Source organism: Eublepharis macularius, chromosome 14, assembly GCF_028583425.1.
Source record: "Eublepharis macularius isolate TG4126 chromosome 14, MPM_Emac_v1.0, whole genome shotgun sequence".
In the NCBI taxonomy this organism is placed as follows: Eukaryota; Metazoa; Chordata; class Lepidosauria; order Squamata; family Eublepharidae; genus Eublepharis; species Eublepharis macularius.
Window position 1 is genome coordinate 55,694,712 of NC_072803.1, and position 26,637 is coordinate 55,721,348.

At 43.3% G+C, this 26,637-nt stretch overlaps 1 protein-coding gene across 2 annotated transcripts in view; it reads right to left on the reverse strand.

Annotated features, from left to right (window-relative positions):
* Positions 1-26,637, reverse strand: part of CDK5RAP2 (CDK5 regulatory subunit associated protein 2) — a 179,188-nt gene that overhangs the window by 43,544 nt on the left and 109,007 nt on the right. Inside the window, exons 19-24 of one of the 2 annotated variants that reach the window (XM_054998013.1) lie at positions 26,286-26,381; positions 24,779-24,960; positions 17,527-17,983; positions 15,263-15,506; positions 7,054-7,152; positions 4,230-4,821 (exon numbers count right to left, since the gene is read on the reverse strand). In XM_054998013.1, the coding sequence (XP_054853988.1) occupies positions 4,230-4,821; positions 7,054-7,152; positions 15,263-15,506; positions 17,527-17,983; positions 24,779-24,960; positions 26,286-26,381 (1,670 nt within the window). Of the gene's footprint in view, positions 1-4,229; positions 4,822-7,053; positions 7,153-15,262; positions 15,507-17,526; positions 17,987-24,778; positions 24,961-26,285; positions 26,382-26,637 lie in introns of both variants that reach the window. The other variant, XM_054998011.1, reaches the window with a different exon arrangement.

Genomic DNA, 26,637 nt, shown 5'->3' on the forward strand with positions numbered 1-26,637 from the left:
CTCCGCATGTACCTGTAACTGTTGTTCATTGAGAGTCTTCTGTAACATTAGGACTGTATAGAGGCAGGCTTGCCTTGAAGAGATTCTAAAGGTTTCTAGAGCTTCCCAAAACTCTACTCAACCTGCCCAGGCACAAGACAGAGCAATCTCACTAAATTGTCACGGGATATGGGTGGGGAAGCACCCCCTTCCCTCCGTTCTCCATAGCCACTAGAAGAGCTCCTGGGGAAGAATTTTTTTTTAAAAAAATTCAGAGCCAGGATGGAGGGAGCATGTACCTACACCAAAGAATCTTGATAAACAAAAGCTATAAGTAAATGCAAACTTGTTTTCACTTGGAAAACATCTGTGTAGTCCCACATTGGGACTGAGCAAGCTCAATTAACAAGGAGAAAGGTGTGCAGCTTTCACGTCAATAAACTTTGCAGGACTGTCTTTCTGACTGCACACACCACTTGGGCCCTGACAGAATGAGCAGTGACCTGGAATGGAAAAGGGACGGCGGCAAGGGGCATAGCGAAGTTGAACTGCCAAGACAATCCACTTGGAGGAGGTGATTCTACCCAACCTCAAAACCAACAAAACAGAGAAAAAGATGGGAATCCCTTCTAAAGGAATAGAGCTTTTTAAAATAAAACAGGAAAGCTGTTTAAACATCCAGACTGTGGAGTGCACATTCTAAGTCATTGGCTGAGGGGGGGAAACACTGGGTGGACAGTGTCCTGTGACAGATGAAACTGAGAAGCCACCTGTGTGAGGAAAGACATACTAGGTTGTAGGAACACCTTCTTTGAAAGGAATGGCTGCAGTGAAAAACTTGGGAGGAAATAGGAGAAAAGGTTGAAAAGATTTTTCTCCCACAGCTGGTGGGAGAAAACTAATCTTTCAGAAAGGAGCTCGTGTGAGACAGAAGATGAACCCGAGTTCAAATCCCCACTCAAGTATCAAGCTTGCTGGGTGGCCCTGTGCTTTCTGCTCAACATGCCTCACAAGGTGGTTGTGAGAATGTACACCACTCTGGAGGAAGTACAGCATAAAACTCGATAAATCAAAGAAGTCAAGTACCTGGGGCTGGGAGGAATCTTGGGGGCATGCTATTTTCTCCAGGTATCCCCTTCCTCTTTCCCTGATCCTGACAGCCCCCATTTCCTCTCCCCTTTCCCTTCTTTCTTCTCTCCCTTCCACCCACCCACCCACCCCTCCCCCTCTCCCAGGACAGCCTGTCTCCTTTTCATCTTGCTCATCCATATAACTGCCCTTTGTTCTCTCCTACCACCAGCTCCTCCTGCTCATCTTTTTCCATGCATCTTTCCACCCTTTCCATCTTTTATGTTTTTCAGTCTTCACCTTTGCCAGAAACCAAGCCTTGGCAGCTTTGGTAAAATTGTTCTAAGTTGCTTAGCTACCCCCAAAATGGACACCAAAATTTCACATGGTAGTTTCATGATATCTTAGTGGGCATACATCTCTTAATGCTACAAGATATTTCTTCTACTATTTTGGGTGTTTTCAATCACCACGATCCATTAAAAAAAAAAGATTTCGGGTTTTTCTACAGAGGGATTCCCACCTGCATGCCCCAGCCCCATTGTGTCCATTTTTGATTCACACAATCAGAATTAGATAATAATGATAACTAGAACAGATGTCAAGAATAATGTTAAAGATTGTTCTTTTTTGCTTGATTATTCTCTGAGAATTTAGGTGGGAGATGTGACTGAAATCATATCGTAAGATTGCATCATTAAAACCAGTCTGTTGTCCTGAAGCAAATACCCTCTCCAGTAAACCCTCTAAAGCCAGGGGTCCCCAACGCCGCATCCTCTTTTCCTGGTGCCCACCAAGTGTTTCTAGAAAATGGGCAGGGACAGCTGGGACTTTTGCTCAGCGGGGCTTCTGATTGGCCAGTGGAGATCAAATTGGCTGTGCACTTTTTAAAAAGTTGCTTCAGCAACAGCTGCCACCATAGCACAAGGATCTTCACTGCATTACCGTGCGTATGCAAGAAAATAATTTTAAACAATAGATTCATGTTAAAAGACATCACATTAAACAAAGCTTCTGCCTGAAATGCTGAAGAGTTACTATCAGAGTTATGTGTAACTCTCACTCCCTGACATTTTGTGGCTGGCTTCATCTCCTGTGCCAGCCACTTTGTTGTTGTGCCCACCACCATGTGTCAGAAAAGGTTGTGGGCTGTTACTCTAAAGCAAATACTGTATAAAATACAGTCAAATCTGTTTTCACTAGTGTACATTTCTGCTATCGTTTATGGAAGGGTAGAGAGGTTTTTTTCATCATATTGTATTCCATGATTCTGACTTATACTAATGAAAATCTAATTTTCCTAACCAACATGAAGTAAATAAAATACTGCTGAGAACAAAATGAGTACATAGAAGTAGTTGTTTGGCAGATGAGGATTTTTAGAGGATTTCGTTGCTATTGTTCAAACTGGGCTCTCCTGTTGGCAGGGAAGATGCCACAACTAGCAGTCAGAATCTATATGCATTTAGGATTCTGAATACTCACAACATGAATTAAAATTTGAATGCTGTTTATACATTGGCTTTACACTGGCGTACAATTGAGCTATGGTATTAACTTCTCCATGCTGCAGGTAAACTGTGCATCAGCCATGTACTAGCAACAATGGCAACAACCATGAAATTCAGACAAGCCAAAGCAATCTCTACGAGAATCCACCGGATTTGGAGTTGTGTTGCCAGTGGATCATCCCTTGCCGTTTCTGCTAGGTGAATGTTTCTTACAGCTTCAACTAAGACAGGATCGTTCCAGTATTTCAGTTCAGTTCAGGATTTATTGCATTGGGCCAAAGGCCATTGCAAACAATAAAACAGTAGCAAAAATGTAAGCGGCGATACAGATAAAATAAACAATACAAGCTGAATAAAACACTGGCCCTTTTCACACTGCTTACCTTCACTCACAACGACGCAGAAGATCGCACAAAAAACGCGGAAGATCCTTTCACTGAAAGCAGCAGGAAGGTCAGCGGAAGTCCCCCAACTTCAACCCCCCCCCCCGCTTATGAACCAATGACTGCCACTCGTGGCCAGAAATGTTAATGCCGTGGGGTGAGCTAAATCCGAGCCTGTAACGCCTTGAGTTAATGAGGATTCCCCTTTCCTTTATGCTCTCTCAGGACGACATTATTGCAATGCCAAGGGGTGCACATATCACAGGAGGCACATGGTATCAATGCGACATGCGAGACTACGCAAAGCCTTTTGGAAATTTTTAAATTTATTTATGTCATTTATAGTCCACCTTTCCCACTGAGACTCAAGGCAGATTACACAAATTACATTAGTGAAACCTTTGCATTTCCAGGCCTCATCCTTTCAAATGACTTATCCCAATTCGTTTTATAATCAATATGATGCTATCTATATACGAGTCCTTCCTGTTACCTCATTGTCAGTCTTACTTATCGTAGCTGGACTAGGCCTCATCCATTATGGGGCAGAAACGGCCATCTTATGAAGCGGAAACTCATCACCACCTCAATGAGAGATGGAAAAGCACAGTGGAAATGGGAGCCTAGCTGTCTCAGGCAAGTGAAAAACGAGGAAAGTCTCCATTATATGGGGAAAAGGCTCCAAAGTAAAGACCTTGGAGGACTACTGATACGAGCAAGTCTAGCCCTTCTATAAACACTACACGACTGTGTTCATATGGGCTATTATCCCTCTCACAGTTATCTGGCGGCACTGCTTACTGGGATGGTGCTTGCTGTTCCATCTGTATGGCAGGTTAGGATGTAACTGAGGAAAAGGACTTTTACAGTCATAACCTCTAAATTCTGGAAGCTCCTTCCCAAACATGTTGGGAAATCTACCTCTTTGCAGAGATTTCAGAAAGGCTGCAAATCATTTTGTGTCCAACACACATTTGATTGATCTGGGCTCTTTCTGCGAGGTGCCGTTAGTTTGTTTGCTTTTTGCTTATTATCATATTTTTAAATTGCATTTTGGCTACTGTAAACAACTTTGAACTGTTCTAAAAAAATGGGATATAAAAGTTGGGTTGGATCCCAGGGATCCCTTCCTCTAAGTGAAAAATCTTCCACCAGAGGAAGATTTTTTTTTCCATCAGAGGAAGGAGTCCTTCCTCCAGCAAAGAATTCTTCACTCAGTAAAATGGAACCATTGGCTTTAACCAACTTTAAACAAATACATACATATACACTTCCACAGGCAACTCACCTCAATGGCGAAACTCCTTTAAGTTTACTTTGTAGGCGGTACACTTCATCCAGGAGATGCATATTTGCAACCTGTTCTTTTTCAAGTTCGGCCTCGTTTTCTAACAGCAGCTCTTTAAGCTTCTCAACGTTTACCTCATTTTGATTTTCTGAGACCTGAGAAGTCAGTTTCTCAGTGTGGGTTTGGTAATCTATTTGCTGGTGGCTGCCAGATAATGTCTTTGCCTCCTGCCTACCAGCATCCAGCATTGGGAGAAAGTGACTGTCCGTGGGCAGTTCTCCATCCACCTGGGCAATACTGAAAACATCCTTGGGGATGAGTTGCTTAGCAGGCTGCAAGTGGAGCAGCAGAGTTCTGTACTTTGCCAGGTCAGCCTTCAGATCCTTAACTCTTTGTCTCAGTTCTTCGATGTCATCTATGGAGTCACTATCCAACGCATCTGTGCTTTTTACACTCAACCTGAGAGAGAGCAGGCTCTTCGAACCAGAATACGTGGTCGCTGAATCAACTTCCGGTTTATCCAGGAAATAAAACTCTTGGTTTAGCACTTTCAAGGCAGGATCATGAGGGTCATGTCCATTAGCTACTGTGTCTGTGGGAGGAAAACATGTACATCCCTGTACTTAATTTGATATTTATATCTTGGTTTGCTATCCAAAGGGGAGCCAAAATGGCTAACAACATCACCCTCCTCTCTTCCATTTTATGCACACAATAATCCAGTGAGGTAGTTTAGGCTGAAAATATATGACAGGCCCAAGATTACCCAGCAAGTTTCCATGGCAGACTGGGGATTTGAACCTGGGTCTCCCAGATCGTAGTGTGACACTCTAACTACTACACCACACTGACATAAACAATGTTTTCATTTTTTTTATCTCAGAGAAACAGACAAGTTTATTTAAGTCAATGTTGAATCTTCACTTAATAAAATTAATAAATGGTAGGCAACTTGGAACAAAATGCATTTTCTTCCCCTAAATTGCACATATTTATACTGCTGCAATTCCTCAAACATGTTGAGAAGAGAAGAGAAGAGAAGAGAAGAGAAGAGAAGAGAAGAGAAGAGAAGAGAAGAGAAGAGAAGAGAAGAGAAGAGAAGAGAAAGCTGGAGAACACCAATTGGAAGTTATCAGAAGTTCTGCAGCAGTTATTGGCTTATGAGTTAATTTATGATGTTCTCCACTTATATTTATTATGACCCACCATATTTAAAGATTTTTATTTCTGCTGCTGAGGGCTAAAACATTCTTATACACTCAGCCACAATCTACAGCTAAAACTAATACTCTCACCAGCTCTCAAGAATATTGTTTACAACCCTTCAACCTCTGCCGCCTACAGTTCCTTTTTTTTCTTCCCCTAAATTGCACATATTTACATTGCTGCAATTCCCCAAATATGCTGAAGAGAAGAGAAGAGAAGAGAAGAGAAGAGAAGAGAAGAGAAGAGAAGAGAAGAGAAGAGAAGAGAAGAGAAGAGAACCCAATCAACTCCATAGCGTCAACAAAAATGGCTTAATTGGGGGGGAAACCCTGAACGGTATATTTTAGATTACATTCCATGCATCTGATCAGTACCTTTGGCAATTGTGCTTTATTTTGCTAAGGAGAGTGGAAGAATTGCTTTGGTGGATGAGATCCAGCAATCTATAGCTAAAGAAGCTAGCCAGATTCCTCTGAAAGCTCTCAAGCAGTTTGGGAAATATGATGGTCACCCTCAGTTGTTTGACCCCAGCACAAAGTGCTCACAGGTATACTGCTCTGAATATGGGGTTAAGGATCACGCAGCTAATAGCAGTCGATAGGCCTAACTTCCATGTAATTCTCTAATCCTAGTGACAATGGAAGACATACAGGCAGGCTGGCAAAATCTCTAGCTTGGTTCAAAAAGAACAAACCATAGCTGGCCAATTAATGATTAAATCTGGGGAATCCTGAGGCTTGCACTCTCCTGCCACCACTTGAATATAGCATGATTATAGGTTATTTCTGGGTTTCGGGAAAACCAGTTTGCCCTCACATCCAAACTGGGACATTATGGTTTCATTTTCCAGGCAAACTAGGATCAAAACCCCATCAGGTAGGGAAAGTGGAAAGCACAGTTTATACTGTTTATTTTATGGCTCTCCAAGCACATTCCTGAGATGGCAACATGCTCCTATCCCACAGTGCCCTTCGACAAGTTCCATTCATTTCAAGAGGGATTTTACCCTGTCTAGTGGAATACACAACTTTTCCAGCATCTTTTGATAAAGAGAACGCTGAAGCTTTCACATTAAAACTCACAGCATGGTCATTAAGCTCGTTTATACCTGCATTAAGTGAGGCAGTTCCATTTAAGAGAGTCAAACCGTTTTGAGATCATTCGGATATGAGGAGATGGGGGTGGGGGAAGCTGGCACTTGGAGGCTTCAGAAGCTCGGGCATTTTAGAATGAATTCATGAACCATTTTAATTCACAGGCAGGATCAGAGAAATTCTGTCGCGCTGGGTGCAGAGGGAGTTGGGCACACATCTCATTATTTTTATTACAAACTGTGATCATAAATCCTGGTGACCCCTCCAAAAGAATAACTCTTAAGAGACTACTGCAGAATTCTCACGGATGGCTATTCGGAGCTAATTAAGTAAACAATATTTAAAAGCTACGAACAATGGTAAAAAAGGGACAATTAACACCAATAAACTAAGAGTTAGATGCAATTATTTATAAAAGCAACCCAAAACAGCCTCCTTGAAAAACTCAGAATTTGCAAGCTAGGGTTCCCCCCCCCCCCAGCTTTTTTTGTCTTTTATCACACTGCTGTGGATTCATTCTTTACCTTGACTATTGCTCTGGTCCTGGCCCTTCTCTTCTTTACTGTCATCAGGGTCCAAACTAACACCTGCTTCCGAGCAATTCAGTTGGATCAATGATTCAGCTAGGGAAAAGAGGAAAAGAAAAACAAAGGGAGGGGTAGTCATCTAAGAACTATAGATATATAAATTTGAAAAAAAGAGAGAAGCAACTCAGCAAGATGTTAAGAGCAAAATTTGTCTGCACAGGACAGTTTTTGAGGCATTCCTTTGCACCAATCGATCCTTACCAGCCACATGGCGTCCGTTTCCAACATGCACTGATCTTCATGTGCTGAACTACACACACAGGAAAAGGGGGAACAACAGGTTGACTGTGCAGATGGCAAAAGCCACACAGGATGCCTTTGTCAAAGGCAGCTTCACAAACTGTATCTTTTATTTTTTTGAGATTTCCCAAATTTTCAGCTTAGCGCCAGGGTGTACAATAACTTGCACTGTAAAATATCTATGCAGGGAGGCGTATGCCTTTGGGGCGACAATTTGCTCTTGCAAATTCTCAATTGATTCAATTAAATTGGATCCAACTAGTTGAGCATAAGAGGATTATGGACTTGTTTACCAGATCTGCTTGTAACTTGCTGCCACCTATACCAATCAAAAATTCTTCGTTGTGAATATCGTATTTTTTTATTCCCAGGAAAACTTTAGCAGTGCCCCTGGTGAATTTTTACATTTTTGAACGGTCTTTTAAGCCACCCCATTCCTTAAAAAGGCTTTTGGTGAATAAAAACTTCCAAAGCTAATATGTTCTATATGGAGGCCCTGACATTAATTTTTTTTTAAAAAACTGCTTTTTTTGCCACTTTTAACCCCAATAGGCAAACCATGGGTTGCCATTATGACAATGTTTGAAGTTCTTGGATTTGCACACTTCCCCACCCACTGGGAATTTGCACTTGAGCAGACCAGCTGCACAGCCTTATAGAGCTGTGCTTGGGAGCCTTCCTCTCCCTCCACAATTCCTCATTAAATCGTGGTTTGTGGTCCTAGTTTGTAGGCAAGAGAAAAACTACTGTCTATCATTTTGCCCAGTTCCAACCAAAACCATTTTTTCCCTGCTCTTCCTCCAAGGAACCCAGAGAGGCCGTATGGTTCCCCCCTCCCATTTATCTTCTCAACAACCCTATGAAGTAGGCCTGACTGAGAGACATTGACTGGCCCAATGTGAGCTCGGTCACCTGACTCCTGCTCTGCTCTGGATAGCCTGAAAGCAAGAGTCCAGTAGCACCTATAAGACTAACAAAATCTGTGGTATGGTATCTGCTTTTGTAAGTCATAGCTCACTTCTCTAGATACTTGATACCTCCTTCAGGTATCTGAAGAAGTGAGCTGTGACTCACAAAAGCGCATACCCTACCACAAATCTTGTTAGTCTTATAGGTGCTACTGGACTCTTGCTCTTTTCTACTGCTACAGACAAGCTAACATGGCTACCCATCTTGATCTATCTGGATAGCCCAGTGAGCCTGATCTCATCAGACCTCAGAAGCTAAGAAGGGTCAGCCTTAGTTAGTAATTGGAAGGGAGACCTCCAACGGAGACCAGGGTTGCACATGCAGGCAATGGCAAACCACCTCTGTTAATCGTTGGCCATGAAAACCCCGCCAGGGGTTGCCATAAGTCAGCTATGATTTGAGGGCACTCTAGTCTCCACTCCTCCTCCACCTGACTCCTAGTCTAGCACTCTAGTCATTATACCATACAGGATCTCAATTCAGATTTCACAACAAACTTGCTCACTGCAAAAAATGAAAGTCTTTAGTATCCAACCTGAGGATAAGGGAAAGGGGATACTCATACCATACATCCCAGATTCCATTCTGGGCACTTCCAGTTGAAAGGTCTTGGGGTAGCATATGTTCATAAAGCCCCTACTCTACCTCCAACCCTGGAGAGCCACTGTCAATCAGACTAGACCTTACTGAGAATGATCTGACATGGCATAAAACCAGCTTCTTGTGTTCATCTCTATATCAGAAATGTCTGCATCTTTAAGATATGCATATAGAATCCTAGGAACCTTGATTCCTGCAATTTTCCAGGAATCAATGTATCAACTGGAAGCTGCAACAGCGGTGGTAGTAAATCCTTAGAATTTTCTTTTTCTTTTTTGGGTTGGTTTTGAAGGAATATGGCTTCTCTGTCTGATCTCATCTTCAATCTTGTCTCACCATGGTTTCAGGAAGGTGAGCTAGCCTGGCCTTCAGAGGGGCTTTAGACTTAAGCAGTTTTCCCATCAGTATGAAACTGATAATAGGGATGATCAGAACTGGTTCTGAAGTGATGATCAGCAGAGCTGAAGAGGACTTTTTAAAACTTGTTGTGAGTTCCAGCCCCTTCCTTTTAAGATGACAGTAGCTGCTTTGAAGAAGTGGAAGATGAGTTGCCAGGGGATAAAAACCTGTTTTAAGCTAAGACACTCTTTCACTTCTCACATCAGAAGTCAACTGCTGACAGTTTGTGTAGGTAGATATGCCTTACTCCAAGGCAGATGACATAGTTACGGTGCTCACTTCGTTGGGCTACTTTTCTACCACACAATACTGAGAATACTTCTGTCAAGAAAAATCTCTCTGTGCCATTCAGCACTGAAAACAAGCCACTGTCACTCTTGAGGAAACTGAAAGCCCTCTAGCTACAAACACTATCTGGCTGTGAAGTAATTAGTTCTCAACTGATAAGGAATACACGCAGGAGATAAGATTGGTCAGAAAAACAAATAAACAAGGGAGCAAGGGGAGAACTCATTAAGTAAAAAAGAAGATGCTTGTGACTGGAAAATCGAGAAGGATTACTGAAGGGAATGTTCACTCTGTGGCTGCAAAGGGAGACCTGGATAGTAGAGTGCCATAAAGAAACAGGTGAGGAAGTATCTTTATCTGAGGGGAAGCAGGAAGAGCTTTGTACCCGTGAGGGACATTCTGGAAGGTTCTGCAGCTGGCCAGCAGATGTGCAGTTCCGTGAGTCTTTCTTGTCAGGCATCAAATATAGGTCAGGGAAATGACAGGTACAGCTTATAGAGTGCCTGGGCTCCATGGCTCAGTCTGCAAACCTTATGTCACTACAGGATATTTGTGTTATTTCAGAAATAAAACTGACACTTCTCTTTCATAACTCATGAGACTGTATGCATGGAATGTAATCGTAGAGACGTTACAAGTCGGTACCAGGCATAGAGAAATAACACTTGGGCCCTGATCCCTGGCAGTTCGTTACATGCCAAAATAAAACCAATACACACCATCTTGTGTTGACTTCTAAGATGTTCAGACTTGGGCACTATCCTGTGAATATAATGAGGCTGTCAGCTCCACCCACTCAGCAAACCATGAACTCACTCAGTGGCTTAGTGAGCTCCAATGAGCTTCACCTATCAATTCTGAATATTTTTACACTAGGCAGAACATTTATGGCCTGACCCGGACAGCCCAAGTGAGCCTGATCTCATCAGACCTCAGAAAATAAGCAGGGTCGGCCTAGGTTAGTCATTGAACGGGAGACCTCCAACAAAGACCAGGGTTGCAGAGACAGGCAATGGCAAACTACCTCTGATAATCTCTTGCCATGAAAATCCCACCAGGGGTTGCCATAAACCAGCTATGACTTGAGGGCACCACACACACAACATTTATACACAGATATAACAAAAATGCAAGCTGATGATCTGGTGGGGGCAGAAGGTACTTTGTGGGGGGTTGTTACTGCGCAGCAGTGATGAGGCTACAAGACTGCACCAAACAAAATAAAATAAAGTGTTAAATGGACAACATAAAAGTCATATTGGAAAATTACTATCTGTCAACTGAAGGGTACATACAGATGGATACAATTTGAGCTCTAATCTGGCTATGGAAGCACACTAGCTACATTTTGTACCAATCTACCATCTTCTCCTCAAGATTAAACCTGAGGGAAACATTCTTCCAGCATGAAGCAGAACTTGGCTGTACTTAGTGTTGATTGACTGGCTTCCGTACCATAACAACATCGCTTGTCCTATCCCATCCCTGGTGCATTTTCATTTTTGAAAAAAAAAATTACTGCATTTCCCTCCCCCCCCCAAAGGTAGCAAACTAACAATTAACTGAAAATATTCATGCTGTGCTTTAAAAAATTGATATAAAGGACTCAGACAGCCTGCATGGAATGGGCAAGGAGGAGAGCTGGCATTCAAATCACTGATCATTTCTCATTTGCATTGTGAAGGATGGAGGGCAGAGCTGGCGGGGGGGGGGGTGCTTAGCTTGCTCCACTGAAGGAAAAGGCACTGCAATGCTGTATTTAAGTATGCCTATACACACTCTCAAAAAACTAAACAAAATCACCCACCCCAAACCCCTAGAACAGTGTTATCCAGAAAAGACCTGGCACTCCCTTCTCTCCAGCATTTACAACTTGAGGTTGTTACCTTAGTCAGATCATACTGTAAGCAGTCAGCCCAGCCTCCGCCATCTTTAATAGCCATTTAATATGGCTACCTGTGATATAAAATCACAAGGCCCCTGAATTTAAAATGGCAGTTTGGTTTGCAGCCAGGGGAATTCCAGCAAACAGTTGCTGAGTCCTGTCCGGGAGACCCAGGCATGAATGGAATGCCGTATGTAAATGCGGAGAGACAAGCGGTGATTAGTTATGCAGTCTCCCCAGCCCCTAAAGGAATGCAGCGCAAAAAAAGGTCTCGCAGAGTCACCCCCGCTTAACACATTCCTTTCCCTCCTTCCGTGATGAGATCTCCTGTCCATGACTGAAGAGCAAATCAATTAGCATCCATAAGTATTTATAATTCAGTCCTGGGAAGGTACATTCTCCAACTAAATTAATCAAATCCGCTCCAGTGAACGTCATTAACAAACTGCCCCTTTGTGTAGGGCCAGAACAAATTTTGCATTCTCTTTCAAGTGGTATCATTTGACAAAGGAAACGTCAATTGCTGGGAAGTGAATTAACGAAGTGACTGAGTTTTTACTGTTAGATATATATACATATATATGATTTTATCTTTTATGTATTTACCCATTTTAAGTATTTAAAAACTGTTCTTTTTATCTGTATTTTACTTGGCTGGTCTTGTGACCGTAATAAACCCTTTGATTGAATGATTGATTGATTGCATTCTCTTTCACATGCTCCGGCAGCTACAAATCAAGGTAATCAAACCTTTGTTACCCCCAGAGCACGTTTTACCCTATAATATAGGGACCCTGGCCCCATTCAAATTGTGCACGCTTCCAGGACCCCTGCTTCCAGGATGCTGCTCCCTTAGGGTCTCTTCCTTAAGACTCTCTCTCTCTGTGCAGCACGCTTATTGGATCCAAAGCATTGTTCCCTTGAGGTTTGCCCTAAGCCTCTTGCTCTTCTGGCTGAGAACGCTGGCGTTTGAAGCTACTCTCTTCTCCCGTGGACTGGACTACTCTTTAGGATAGGTAGATATACTTGTTCCCCTCACTCTATTCCAACTTCTGGCTAGCTTCCTAGGACTCTCTCTGTGTGTAACCATTTTACCCAGTATTCCTGTGTGTATGTGCATGCATTTTCCCCTTTCAATAAAAGATTGCTCTTTGAATTTAAGCACCAGCCTTGTTTGCCATTTCAGAAGGGACCCCGTAGACATTGGTGAAAAAGATCTCGTAGTTACTGGCCTCTCGCATAGCCATCTTGCTTGCTTGCTAATTCCCCCCACGATTCTATTACTCACAAGGAGACCAATTCCGATAACACCTCAGTCACAATGGTGCAAATGAACCATTATACAAAGTAGAAAGCCATCCTCTCAGAGAGACGAAAAGCTCAGCAGAAATGCTTGCCTAGCTAAGTGAGGCCAGAGAGACCATGAACAAGGTGTCCATGTTATGAGGAAGTGGCTCTAGTAATGTAGAAAATCATAACAAATGGAGGTAGTGACTTCCTAGCATCCTAAGGGAACAGCGAAAAAGGAGACAGGTAAGGAAATCTCTTACACCATCATTCGTTTAGCAGCAGTGGCTGGGAGAAGATCCCTTTCTACCGTAGAGGCCTTACGCAGAGGCACCAGCCTAGCAAGTTTGTGCACCTTCCCATCTGATGCTTTCAGCATCATGAGTACACTCTGGACTGTTCTTCCCCCCACTCCCGCCCCTTCCACTGATGAAGGACACCTGGAAGACTCCCTTCAGCACTATGACTGTGCTGTTTGTGAACTATTCAAAGTACATTTAGGTCTTCAATTCTGGAGGATTTTGTTGCTCATATTATGGCAACATGTCCCCAGTAAAATGAATGTCTGGTATCCAAACAGCCAATTGGGATGGAAAGTAAGCGTTTCTGCTGCTGCATAAATGGCCCCCGCCCCTCTCAGTTACAGGCCTCAGTTTATCTTGTCCCTTCTGTTGCTCTTCTAAGTGCACTCCAGTGCTCCCACCTCCCCTCAACACTGAACAGTCTGAGCCAGGGCTTGCTACTGAGATCTTTGGTTTCCTTCTCCCTTGCTGTCCCTGATTATCAGCTCTCCATTCTTCCATAGCTCCTTTGCTATTCTGGAGCGTTCGTGTATGTGTGTGCGCACACACGCACGAGTCCTCATATAAGCAGAGTTAATACTAACATCTTATTTATTATGCACATTATCTCAGGTTCTCCAATGCACTTTCCTCATCGATCAAGTGGTACATAAGAGAATACATGCAATAAATAAGACGGTTGTGGAACACTAAAAAATTTTACGGAGATGCTTGCTTGCCTGAAGACAGATAAAGTAGATCATTTTAACATTGTAGATGGGGGAGAAAGGATTTAATGTTTTCATTCTGCAAGAAGGAATGGAGTTGTTATATTCAAAAAGTAAACTGGATTACTTGGGGAGCGGTTGTACAAGCGCTTTTTACCGGGGGCTGGCTGCAGGCATTTCTAATATCACCGTAGGACTGGCAGTATTTCCCCCATCTCTGCTGGGCCTTTAATCCAATTTACAGCTCGCTCCTAACGAAGTTTACATGGACATTTGCTGGCAATAGGCAGCTGTTTCACACTGATACACACAGCATATGCTTGTGCCACAAGTGCCTCCCCCTAGCCTTGCTACTTACTCCTCCACTCTTTTGGATTGTGTGGTTTGAACAAGGGACTTTATTGGTGAGCAAAGCTGTCTCATGCAAACTTCTAATTTCTATGGTTCGAGACGCAAATTCTAGAGTGCCTCCTTACTTCATGCTCTCAGTCGAAAAGAGCAAGAGTCCAGTAGCACCTGTAAGACTAACAAAATTTGTGGTAGGGTATGAGCTTTCGTGAGTCACTCATAGCTCACTTCTTCAGATACTTCAGATCAGGTATCAAGAAGTGTTGTGACTCACAAAAGCTCATACCGTACCCACAAATGTTGTTAGTCTTATAGGTAATACTGGACTTCTGCTCTTTTCTACTGCCACAAACAGACTAACACAGCTACCTATCTTGATCATGTTGTCAGACAGCTTTTTTTCTAAAATAGGTGGTGGGGGAGAACCCTACTGGTAGAACTTAGAATGAAAAGTTAAAATGAGAAACGCCATCGCATACCCAACAGGAGCCCTGTAACAACCATAGTCCATGGATCCCTGAAGATGAGGCTCTAGATGTTGGGTTGCAGGTTCTGGGAACAACCATTCTCCATCTGAGACCGTGGAAAGACTAGCAGACAGAACTGAGCCAAATGGACCAATGGGTCTATCTCAGTATAAGGTAGCTTTCTAGGTTCGAATAACTACATTAGATCTGATGGGTTTGCACAACATGCAGCTCTGAAGCTATATATGGAATGCTGGCCACATATTGTGGCCGAGTAGGTACCTGAAACCACTACTGACTTCCCAGTTTTTGTGACCCCCTCCAATGGGGCTTAATCAAGTATGTAACTCATGCAGTATGCTGCACAGTCTGAAGGGTCCACAAAACAGCAAGCAAGAGGAAGTATATAAAAAGTTTCATCTGAAAGGAACTTATGGGAGCGTACCCATATCTTTTTGTTCAATGTAGGCTCTTGATACAAGACAAGGGCTTGGACTAAATGGTCTTTACAATGTTTCTGAAATTTTGCAATCCAAGAAATGAAGTGGTTATCTTGCATGTTTTTGTGGAACTGAAACTGGATGTAATCAGTCCTGGGGAAAAAACACCAAAGGGTGCTTTCTGTATCACTTCCAACTGTGCAGGCTTCCTTACCTCCTACTAATAGCCCTAGTTGTTCAGGTCTCCCATTTGAAGCTTTGCTCAGCTGTGATTCATCCTGAAGTGACTGGGGTTCTTCACATTTATCTTTCAGATCTTCATCCAAGGTTAGGATGCGATGCTGAAGATGCACGTCAAGCTTCTGCGCGTGGACACTTAAGGGGATGTTTCCCAACGACCTTGCCGATTTCAGTAAAATGGGCAAACGGGATTTCTTGGCTGGATAATTGGAATCGCTCTGAATGAGACACAGTGCATATAACGTGCATATAAGTTGGAGGGAGAGAGCATAAATAAAATCAGCACAAGGATGCAGCAATGGATATCCTTTCCAATAAAAAACACTCACAGATGAGATACTGCAAATGGGATCTGCAAGAACGTTAGGAACCCCCGCCCCATAAACCCTGAGTATCTTCCAAGGAAAGAGAATTCTGCAGCATATTCTAAAACCCACTACCTCTGGCTCCTGGTAAAAGGCTTAGTGAATTGGATTTCGATAGATTTTTAACAGTAATTCTTACCTAACATTATCCTTCCAAAAACCCTGCAAGTTCATTTAAGGATAATATGGAAAGGAAGTATTTCTTCATTCAATGCATCATTAACTTATGAAATTCATTGTGTTGTGATAGCCATGAACATAGATGGTTTTAAAAAATGGGTTACACATTCATGGCATATAGTTCTATCAATGGCTTATTAGGCGTAATAGTGAAGAATGGAACTTCTGTACATGGAGGCAATATTATTCTGATTGCCATGAGAATATAATAATTACCTTGCTGGATCAGACCAAGGTTGATCTAGCACAGGTTTCTACCAGAGGGAGGATAGATGCCCTAGCCAGGGTGAAAAGCATATGGAATGGCAGTCTCCCACTGGCATGGGGCATCTTGCTAGACACATTTACTACCAGCTGCTGGACTTTGTAAATCTTCTTATGATCTTACGAGAAGGGTACAGCAGAGATTGATTATTCCGAGGTCGTCCCGTGAATGAACAGAGCGTTGAACCTGGGTTTTTCATCTTCAAGCCCAACAATACATAGAATTGGTTTTCAGCTGGTGGCTTGGGACCCATAAGTGGGTCATATTCTGACCTTGGTAGGTCACAGCAAGGACACTACTAAATGAAAAGTCCATGTTCAGAGGCACTACACACGTTAGGAGGACGGTAACATCACCTTCACAGCCTGCTTGTGGCCTTCCCAGAGGCAAGTGGTTGTCCACTGGGAGAAACAGAATGCTGGGTGAGATGAATTTTTCATCTAATCTACAACGTTTCTTGTTATACTTTTATCAGGACCACAGTGGAGGGAAGGGAGAAAAGAAGCTCAACCTTCCACCCCTGCAGGGGTTTGCTGATCAAAACAGAGTTCTAAAGGGACAGGCAATCAGCCCATCTCCCCCCTCCCCTTTTAAAGGGAAAATAGCAGTATACTGGGGGGCGGGGGCAGTTTTGATTAGCAAAACCCTATCAGGTGGAAAGGCCCAGCCCCCTTCTCTGATCCCAGCACCCCTGCACTACAGCCCCTACATTCCGTCTTCTGCCATGACAGTGAAAAGCTACAGGGGATGGTGTTTTAATATTATGATTGCTGTTAATACCATTTCACACACTACCATCAATGGGGAGAAGATAAGAAAGCATGGCAAACAGTATCTCCAGAGATCTCCGTGTTCTTGTTGTTGACTTGTTTCATTGCAGTGCTGTAAACTGCCAGCCCTCTAAGTCAAGACAATATTGCTTCTCAGCTGTGGCCTAGGAAGCCATTTGGCTGGTAGACGACCACATTTCATCACTGCATGGGGAAGCAGGACCACATGGACTTATCAGAGGATATCACAACCTAGAGGGCAGAGGTGGGAAGCTTGCAGTGCTTCATTTTTACAACTGTTGTAGTGGTGCACCTACTATCTAGTGACAGCTTCCCTTTCCCTTCTCCTTGCACTTCATGTACAACCATACTGGAGTGGAGAAGCTGCATGTTAAATTCAAAAGCCTTTCCTTTGGCCTCCCATGGAGTGGTCATGACTTCCAGTAATTGGGTGGCCAAGAAAGGGCACCCCCTCCCGCCCCGCCCCAAGAATGTCACTCCACAGTAAAATGGGGGCTTGCTGCTACATGTGCAATTATTTAAAATATCTCTGACCTCCATTCTCATCAGCTAATTTTCCAAAACAACATGACCCTATTAGAAATCAACTGCTCTTTCATCTTCCAAGTACTGGCTCGACAATCTTCAATCAACTTACTTTATTTGTTCTGCTCATGAGTGGGAAATTCTCCCATTGGTTACTCTTCAGATCTGCCCTTTCTTGCCACTGTTCCCGCTTTCTGTTGAATCGTGAAGATCTTCCTTTGTCTTCACGGCTTGCGGTGTTGCCTTCATGTCTTAGTCCCGTGCCTTTACTCCCAACGGCCATTGTTTGTGTAGCTGAATCTTTCACTTCTGCTTTTGACAATTCAATATTTGCATTAATCCCCAGCGCTGGAGCAGGTAATGCTTTCTCTGCCAAAGTTGATTTCGATTCTACTTGCTGCTTTAAGAATGTATTTACTTCCGTGCAGCTTTGGAGTTCAGCCCTCAGCTGAATAATCAGCTGCTTAAGATCTTTCTCATCTTTATTCTCCAGATCCTCACTCAAACTACCTTGTTCAGTTGTGCGTGGACGATCTAAGAGTTTATTTGCAGTATTCATTTGTTCTTGGCTGCTTTTACCCGTTGGGGGGAAAGAAAAGAAAAATATGTATAAGAAAACAAGACCACCTTCTACCTGAAATATCTTCGCAGGGACAATGTCAGGCATAAATTCCTAGTGCGTTCTCTTCATTTTCATAATTCTGAACACTATACAGAGCAACTTCAAACAGAGAAGTCACAGAAAGCCAAAGTGACGTGTCAAAAAAAGACCTTGTCATAGCACCGTTGCTTCTTACAAGCTGGGGAGGAGAGAGAGAAGGCTGCATTGAGCAGGATAATCAGAGCTGCACAGTGAACCTAAATTATGCTTCTAAGATCCCAAGAGCAACAGTCATATAATAACTTTTTTCTTTATTATCTTTTATCGGGACCAAATAAAGGATTGCAAAATGGCAAAGTTTTGAGTTTTATCATACTGAATGTTCAGAATAATAACCGTTACAACAAAAAAGGGCACGTACAGGGGAAAAATGTTTCAAGGGAGACATGCTAAGTATCTCCACCCCCCCCCCACACACACTTTGGTTTTTGCTCCAGACATCCAGTCTGGTGAAAAATTCTGGGGAATTTGCTACTTTGTGATATTTGGGTTATCCTAATAAAAAGTATTTTGTGACCAAATATGTCTACGGACCCATACCGCTGCCTACAGTCTAGTTCTAAGATACTCAAGGTCCAGCCTGTATAGTGCATAGACACACACAGATGCTCTCCAGCCTCTGCAGTCAACATAGCACCTCTGCTTATCAGACACTGATGCTCTGCATCTTTGCAGAGTCAGCATGGCAGTGTCAGCCAAGACATCAGTACACTGATGCAAGACACCTCTCAACACGCTGTTTTTAACCGGGTTCCTTCCGATGCTTCCTCCTTAGTAACATGGCACTGAAACAGAAGCAAAAGGAGGAATACTTTGGCAATATGCATGAAAATGCCCAGAACTGCTGCCATTCCTAGCCTGCTGAGAGTCTCTCTACACGAGATGAATTACATGAGGACACTCAAGTGAAGGAAGACACAATGTTAGCCGGAACGCTGAGTTTTAAAAGACAGATTGGAGGTTTCACCTCTCTAGAGCCTGCAAAGATCACTCCTCAGAGGGTTTGTTTATTTCATCTTCACCTCCCTGAAGGCTCTGTCAATTTCACCTCCCCTTTGGGAAGGTGAAAAGGAAATAAACAAACCCTCTGAGGAGCGATCTCTGCTGACTCTAGAGAGGAGGAGATGATAGAAGCTTCCAATCTGTCTTTTAAAACTCGGCTTCCCGGCTAACATTGCGTCTCCCTTCACTTGAGCGTTCTTGTGTAATTTGTCTTGTGTAGAGAGACTCTCAGTGTAAGGTGGGCAGCTCTCCCTCTCTCTCTCCATGTTGATTGAGAGTGTTGGGAGCCAATGGAGAACAAGTAGTAATGCTTCTCGGGAGGCCACAACAGAGTCCTCCCTACCCCCAAATTCACACACAAGCGCTGTCTCTCCAGTGAAGCTCACTGAGTGACTTTGGGTCACAGCATAACGTATTCCATAGGGCTGTTAACAGAATAAAATGGGGAAACGGCAAACGCCACCCTGAGATCCTTGGAGGCTAGGAAGGATAAGAATATATTTTATAAATCCAACCATAATCATGTATATTCTGTTTTAAGAAGAACCTAAGAGCAAAGCCTTCTTGGTAGCTGCCCCAAGCCTGTGGAATGCTGTTTCCCCCAAAGTGCATGTCATCCCCCTTTTTTCCTTTATAAGAAGCAGATTAAGGCCTTTGGATAAGCCCTCTGATTTTATTTGGTATGAACGTAGCCCTTATGTTTATTTCTGCAGCTGCTGCTTATTGATAGATCCTACGATATGCTTTATTGTATGGATAGTATGTGCTTAAGGCTACCTGAACAGGCAAAACTGCATTTTACCACTGTGCATCAATTGGGATACAACTCAAGACCATCCATCAGAACACAACAGTCAATTCTGTAAACTTCTCACCAGGCCTTTGCGTACAGCTAATGGCTCACAGACCAGAGTTTGGAAAGCAGTTTTACAACCCGACAGAAACTAAATAAGGGACGTTACACTCCAAACAAATCCTGTCATTAATTTCACGTGTGTCAATAAAGGAACGTTTCATGCCATTTAAAACACAATCTGGTGCTGAAAACAGAGGCATTTAGAAGGCTGGCATTTGAGAGAGAAAATGCTAAGTGTGCTTTTAATGCCTCCTCGCTGGCATCTAATGCCATTCGTGAGAATTAAGTTACCCACCACTATAGTCTTGGCACCAATTGAGCTGGGAGAATTTACACTAAGACATTAGAAAGGACTGCGCAGCTGAATGCTAAAAAGAACTGGCGGCGGGAGGGGGGGGGGAGGATGCTTCTTAGTAAAAAATTGTAAGTAAAATTCAGAAATAAGAACAATATTCTAGATGATTAAGGGGTTGGAGCACCTTTCCTATGAGGAAAGGCTGAAAATCCGTGGACTTTTCAGTTTAGAAAAGTGACGTCTAAGGCGGGATATGATAGAGGTTTATAAAATTAGGCATGGGGTGGAGAGAGCTGAAAGAGAGAACTTTTCCCCCCTCTCCCAAAATACTAGAATTCAAGGGCATCAAATGAAATAGATTCAGGACAGAGAAAAAGAAATACGTCTTTACTCATCTAGTGATTAAAAGGCAGAATTCATTGCTGGAAAACGTAGTTATGGCTACAGGCATAGATAGCTTCGAAAGAAGTTAAAACAGATTAATGGAGGACAGGTCTATTGGCAACTATTAGCCGTGGTGACTAAAGGGAAACATCATATTCAGAAGGAGTAAACCTCTGATCTGGATAGCCCAGGTGAGCCTGAACTCATCAGATCTCAGAAGCTAAGCAGGGTCAGTCGTGGTTAGTAATTGGAAGAGAGACCTCCAGCGAAGACCAGGGCTGTAGAGGCAGGCAATGGCAAACCACCTCTGTTAGTTTTTTGCCATAAAAACCCCACCAGGGGTTGCCATAAGTCAGTTATGACTTGAGGGCACTCTCCACCACCAAACCTCTGAATACCAAGGCCTTGGCCTCTTATGCCATGTTTTTGGCCCTCCAAAGTAACTGGTTGGCCACTGCGTGAACCAGAATGCTGGGCTTGACAGACTATTGATCTGATCCAGCAGAGCCCTTCTTATGCTGTGGTGTCTGACACTGATTTATACAGTTTTGGCTGCCTTGAATATTGATGAAGACAGACTAGCAAGAAATTAAATATATTTGGCTATGAACTGTCTCTTATATGGACTAATGGTTCCCTACTCTCTAACATCAGAGAACCGTTTGTTAGCCCCCAAGGAGGGATACATTAGTACAGGACTAAGTTACTGGCAGCAGCAACCTCACAGGAGCCTGTGGGGGTAGGGGTAGCACACATATAAGCTATGCTTGGATGAGTGGAAAACTACACAGAGCAAGCAACAAGGAGAGAACTCAAAGCAAGATTTCTCAGACTCCCCCCACACCAAAGCTACCATCTGTTCCACCGGTGAGTGTTTAAAGATCCTCACATGTAATTGTGGCATGTGTGTGCAAAGATGTGTCCAAGGGCATTAAACTCAGGACTGATAGCAGAACAGAAAGGGAGTTTTCTAACTCCTCACTAAAAATCCCTCGGAAAGAAACTTTGCAGCCCTTTCCTTATCAAATCACACTGGGGATATGGGGCAGTGGGGGTGCCAACGACAAGGTGAGTCAGAGAGGATCCTGAGGAGGGGGCATCGAATTCACTAGGTCCTAGGTGGAAGGGCCGGGAAGGAACAACCCACAGCTGGAACTCTGAGCTTCTCTCTCAGATGTCCTGCTTGAAGGCACATCTCTGGAAAAGTATTCTTTCTTTATCATTGGTCAAGGGCAGCATAATGCCCTACAAGTTATCATATATGCTGCCACGAGCTCTGTTGAGGAAGGGCGAGATAAAAACGTGATAGAAATGCCACCAACAGATGAGAAATGAGAGCAAGACCGGTGGACTCACTCTGGGTATACTTCCCCTCAGCATCATCTCCCGCAACTGACAGCATCAATTTCTCAGTGCTCTGTCAACAGCTATCAGTTCTACCCCAGAGGTGGCCATCTATGCTTCCCAGTTCATTTTCACAGAGGTGTGCTTCTAGGAAGGAAGCACTCATCATTGGAGCAGGGACTTCTTAGGGCTCTATAGTCCTGGCAGCTACTGAAGCATTTGATGAAATTTTGCACAGGCAGACAGAACTATCCCGTTTGAACACCGTTTCTTATTCTTTGAAGGTTCAGCAATTGGCATTAATGAAACATACACAGAAGGAATAAGCCGGCTGCTGTGGCAAGAATAATGCAAGAAAGGCATGCGTTTGAATTGTATGTTGTGATGAATTTTGATTGTTTCGCCTCAATCAAAACCAGGGTATAAATCTTACAAATAAATAAATCATGAATAAGTCTGTGCATAGGTAAGTTTGTTCACAAAAAAGGCCCTGGCCAATTTGCTTGCAGTCACCAAATTTTGGCCCGCCTTTAGAATATGGAGTATTTACACCAGTTCCCCCTTACCCCTGGAACTTCCATCAAAAATGACTTGCAAATCAAGAATCAAATGGACTTTGTCGAGGCTTCAAAGACAAGCCTCTCCGTGACATAACACAACAGGTCTTGTTTCTTATTTTGGTATTAACCTACAAAGCCCTGTGCGGACTGGGACCAGCATATCTGGTCCCAGTTTGTGTATCTCCCCATATAATCCCCGGAGGATGCTTCAACCAGGAGAGAAACAGCTGTTGGTGGTCCCTGGCCCCAGGGAGGCCCGCCAAGCCTCAACCAGAGCCAGGGTTTTTTTGGTCCTGGCTCCAACCTGATGGAACTCTGTCTATTGAGGATCTGTTATCCTTTCGCCGGGCCTGTAAGACAGAGATGTTCTGCCAGGCATACGGTTGAGGCTGAGTCAGGCCTCCACCAGCCTGGTAAGAGGGGAAGAGAAATTATGTAAACCCTCCCAATTAGGTTTGTCCACCATCTGCAGTCATAATATTGACTGCTGCCATCTGTTGCCAGTTATATTGCATGAGATGCTGAATGCTGATTGAATTTTAAATGTTTAATTGGTTTTATGGAACATGTGATATTTACTATGGTTTTAAATGATATGATCCTCCCTGAGACCACTCGTGGGGAGGGCAGAATAAACGTGCAAAATAAATAAATAATTCAAAAGAATGTACATTATTTAAAAAATTAAATAAAACTATTTATTATAGTTGGGCAGCATTATTTTCCACTTGTTTTTTCTGTAAAACCACGTAAAAGCCGTCTTATGCCTCTCTGGAATACTGATGACCAAAGATCTCCACCTTGCATGCATGAACATATTAAGCAACAATAAAAGAAGACACTGAATGATCAAAATTATTTTATGCATGCTGCAAGAAGGTATTTCTCAATCCAGGAGCACAGCTACTAATCAAATTTCCCTAAAAACGTAACATTAAGTAACAATCTAGAGCCCCGTGGCGCAGAGTGGTAAGCGGCAGTACTGCAGCCCAAGCTCTGCTCCCGACCTGAGTTCGATCCCGGCGGAAGCTGGGTCCAGGTAGCTGGCTCAAGGTTGACTCAGTCTTCCATCCTTCCGAGGTCGGTAAAATGAGTACCCAGTTTCCTGGGGGTAAAGTATAGATGACTGGGGAAGGCAATGGCAAACCACCCCGTAAAAAGTCTGCCAAGAAAACGTCGTGATGTGACGTCCTCCCATGGGTCAGTAATGACTTGGTGCCTGCACAGGGGACTACCTTTACCTTTACCCTTTAAGTAACAATCTACTTAAAACATATTTGGCTAATAAAGATTTGGCATTCATGTCAAATTCCTCAATGCATGTGACCAAAAAGGACTGAATTTGTTTTAGAAATTTTGCCCACCTCGTTCTGCAAGTCTTAACAGCATCCCTCCCCTCTGTTTGGGTCCCCCACCCAGTTTTAAAACATGAGTACTAGATTTCCCCATGAGATAGAATAGGCTATAATGGGTGAGTGGGGGGTTGAACCGAGAACTCCCCTGTCCTAGTTTGATACCCTAGCCATACTAAGCAAGCCTACTTGGAATCCTATTCAGGTTTATTCTGTGGGGCTGACTCCCAGGAAAGTGTTCTTAGAATTGCATACTAAGCCTCCGTTACCAAAGCCATTACCCCTGAACCAAGCCAGTAATACATTCATCGCCACCCAAACAGCTTTCCGGATAACTTCAACCCAGGGCTGCCATATCCCAAACTAACATATGATTTTAAGAAATGTGAGGCTCTTGGACATAAAAAGACATTTCACAGCTACAGTAATAGGTTTGAAAATGTGACAGCAAAGTGCATTCAGGAACCAGGTTGGAAAAGAGACAGAAGCCAAAATGTATATTGTTCTTCTCTGGCTTCCCAACTAATTGCTTTATCATAACCTTGCAACCCAAACCAATCCAAGGCGACCTTTTAACTTGCTCAGAGAGCATTTACAGGTCTTTACTGTACCATTTGTACAACTGTTTTAGTTCTTTTGCCCTTCCAATAGATCCTTGGTGGAGGAAGCTCACTTCCCATACGCACTGCTGCCAGGGAATCTTCACTCATAACCGATTTCTCCGAGTGAGCATTATGCCTCCTAATTACCTAATTGCATGATAGTCTGAAAGAGTTGTGAAAGAGGCTTGCCAATCTCCCAGGTAAATTAGAGAGCTCCATTATCTAAATTCACTTTAAAACACAATTGCTCCCCTCTCTTTTCCAACAGAACTACTGTCAAAAGTGCCGTGTCTAAGCTGACTGCTTACCTAGAGTCATGTACCGCTGCTCCATTTTCATTTAACAGAGACAGGAGCGAGCTCCTTCCTTGAGCTTCACATTTGCCCATCTCACTTCCACCAAAGCAATCGCTGACAGCTGGATTACATTCAAACTCAGTCTTACTGGAAGTCCAACTCTGTCTGTCTAAAGCGTCTGAAGAAATTACCTGCTGCAGAGGGGGAAAAAAATAGTGTTGTTGGTGGTGGGTTTTTTTTTACCTAAACAGGTATGCCATGTTCTGTTTCCTTTGAAGCTGCAATCTGTGCAAAATCAGGCTTGATCATTTTAGAGACTCTTAATCCACATTACAAAGGCAGCTTTCATTAGCACAGAGATGAACAAACATCCAACAGATAAGGTTAATTCCATTTTTTGAAAGAGAAATTGTGTAATAGTAAAACAGGGTTGCGCTTACTTGTAACTCCTGTTCATTGAGTGTTCTTCTGTGCAGACACACATGGGAACTGTGCATGCGCAGTTCTCCTGTGGGACTGCACAGAAGACACAACGATGAACCAGGCTTTCTTAGAAAACATCGGCATAAGAAGCATCCCTCCCCCCCCCACAGGAATGCTCCAATGCTTGGGTGACACTGCTTGTATCCCTAACAACACCTCAACAATTCAGGAAAGTTGAGTTTTGTTGAAAAAAGCCTTATTTAGTTCAACCTTGTGACACACCCTAAGGAGTCATTGGAAGAAAACTGTGCTAGATCCAGTACCATATGAACTTCCCTGAAGTCCCTTGGAGGCCAAGACCGATATTGTTATCCGCCCTGAGCCCGCTCGCGGGGAGGGCGGAATAGAAATTTGAAATAAATAAATAAGAAAGACTGAAGCACTTGGAAATGTTCAGTTTTGGGAAGGGGATGTTAAGGGGAGACATGATTGCTTTCTTTAAGTATTTAAAGAGCTATCACTTAGGGGAGTTGAGGGAGTTATTCCTGTTGGCAACAGAGGATGGGACTCAAAACAGTTGTTACAGGAGGGAAAGTACTGGCTGGACATTAGGAAAAACTTCTTCACGTTAAGAGTAATGCAACAGTGGAATCAGCTGCCTAGGATGGATTCCCCCTCAATTAGCTGCCTAGGGTATGTTCCTGTGGTGGGTTCCCCCTGCCAATGAGGGGGAACCCACGACAGGTTCCCCCTCATTGGCAGTCTACAAGGAGCGGCTGAACGAATACTTGTTGAGGATGCTTTAAGCTGTTCCTGCATTGGGCAGGGGGTTGGACTAGATGGTCTGCAAGGCCCCTTCAAACTTTATGATTCTATGAAGATTTGTCCCCCAAATGACAAATATGGGCTTGTCTGAAACAGCCAAGTAAACCAAGCCACAGGCTAAATGAACAAAGAAAACCATTCTCAAATAATATGGTTTGGTCAATAGCTTAAAGACTTGAGACTCAGGCCCCACCCCAATACATATCAAAAGGGACACTGCTGTAATCAAAGACACCCAACCATAACCACCCTACCGTCAACAAAATCCCACCTTGCTGTCCGCCTCAGGATGCTGGGAACTCAGCGTATTCATCTCTTCGTCATAAGCCTCCGTTTGCGACTTGCATTCTTCTGTTCTTTCAAGAAACTACACAAAAGTATGGAATGATATGAAAATGTAGTGTTTCCAAAATAAAATCAGGTGACATGAAACGTGTACAAATCGGTATGTCTTTTAAAAGAAAAGAAAATTTTAAAAGCCTGCAACAGAGTAACAAACGTTCAGTTTAGCTTGCACCAATAGGCTCCCAAAAGATGCTAACACAAAAGCAATGGATTCCAGTTCATGAATGTTCATATTGCCTTGTCAGCAGTGAGATCCCCTGACATCCCAATATGTGATA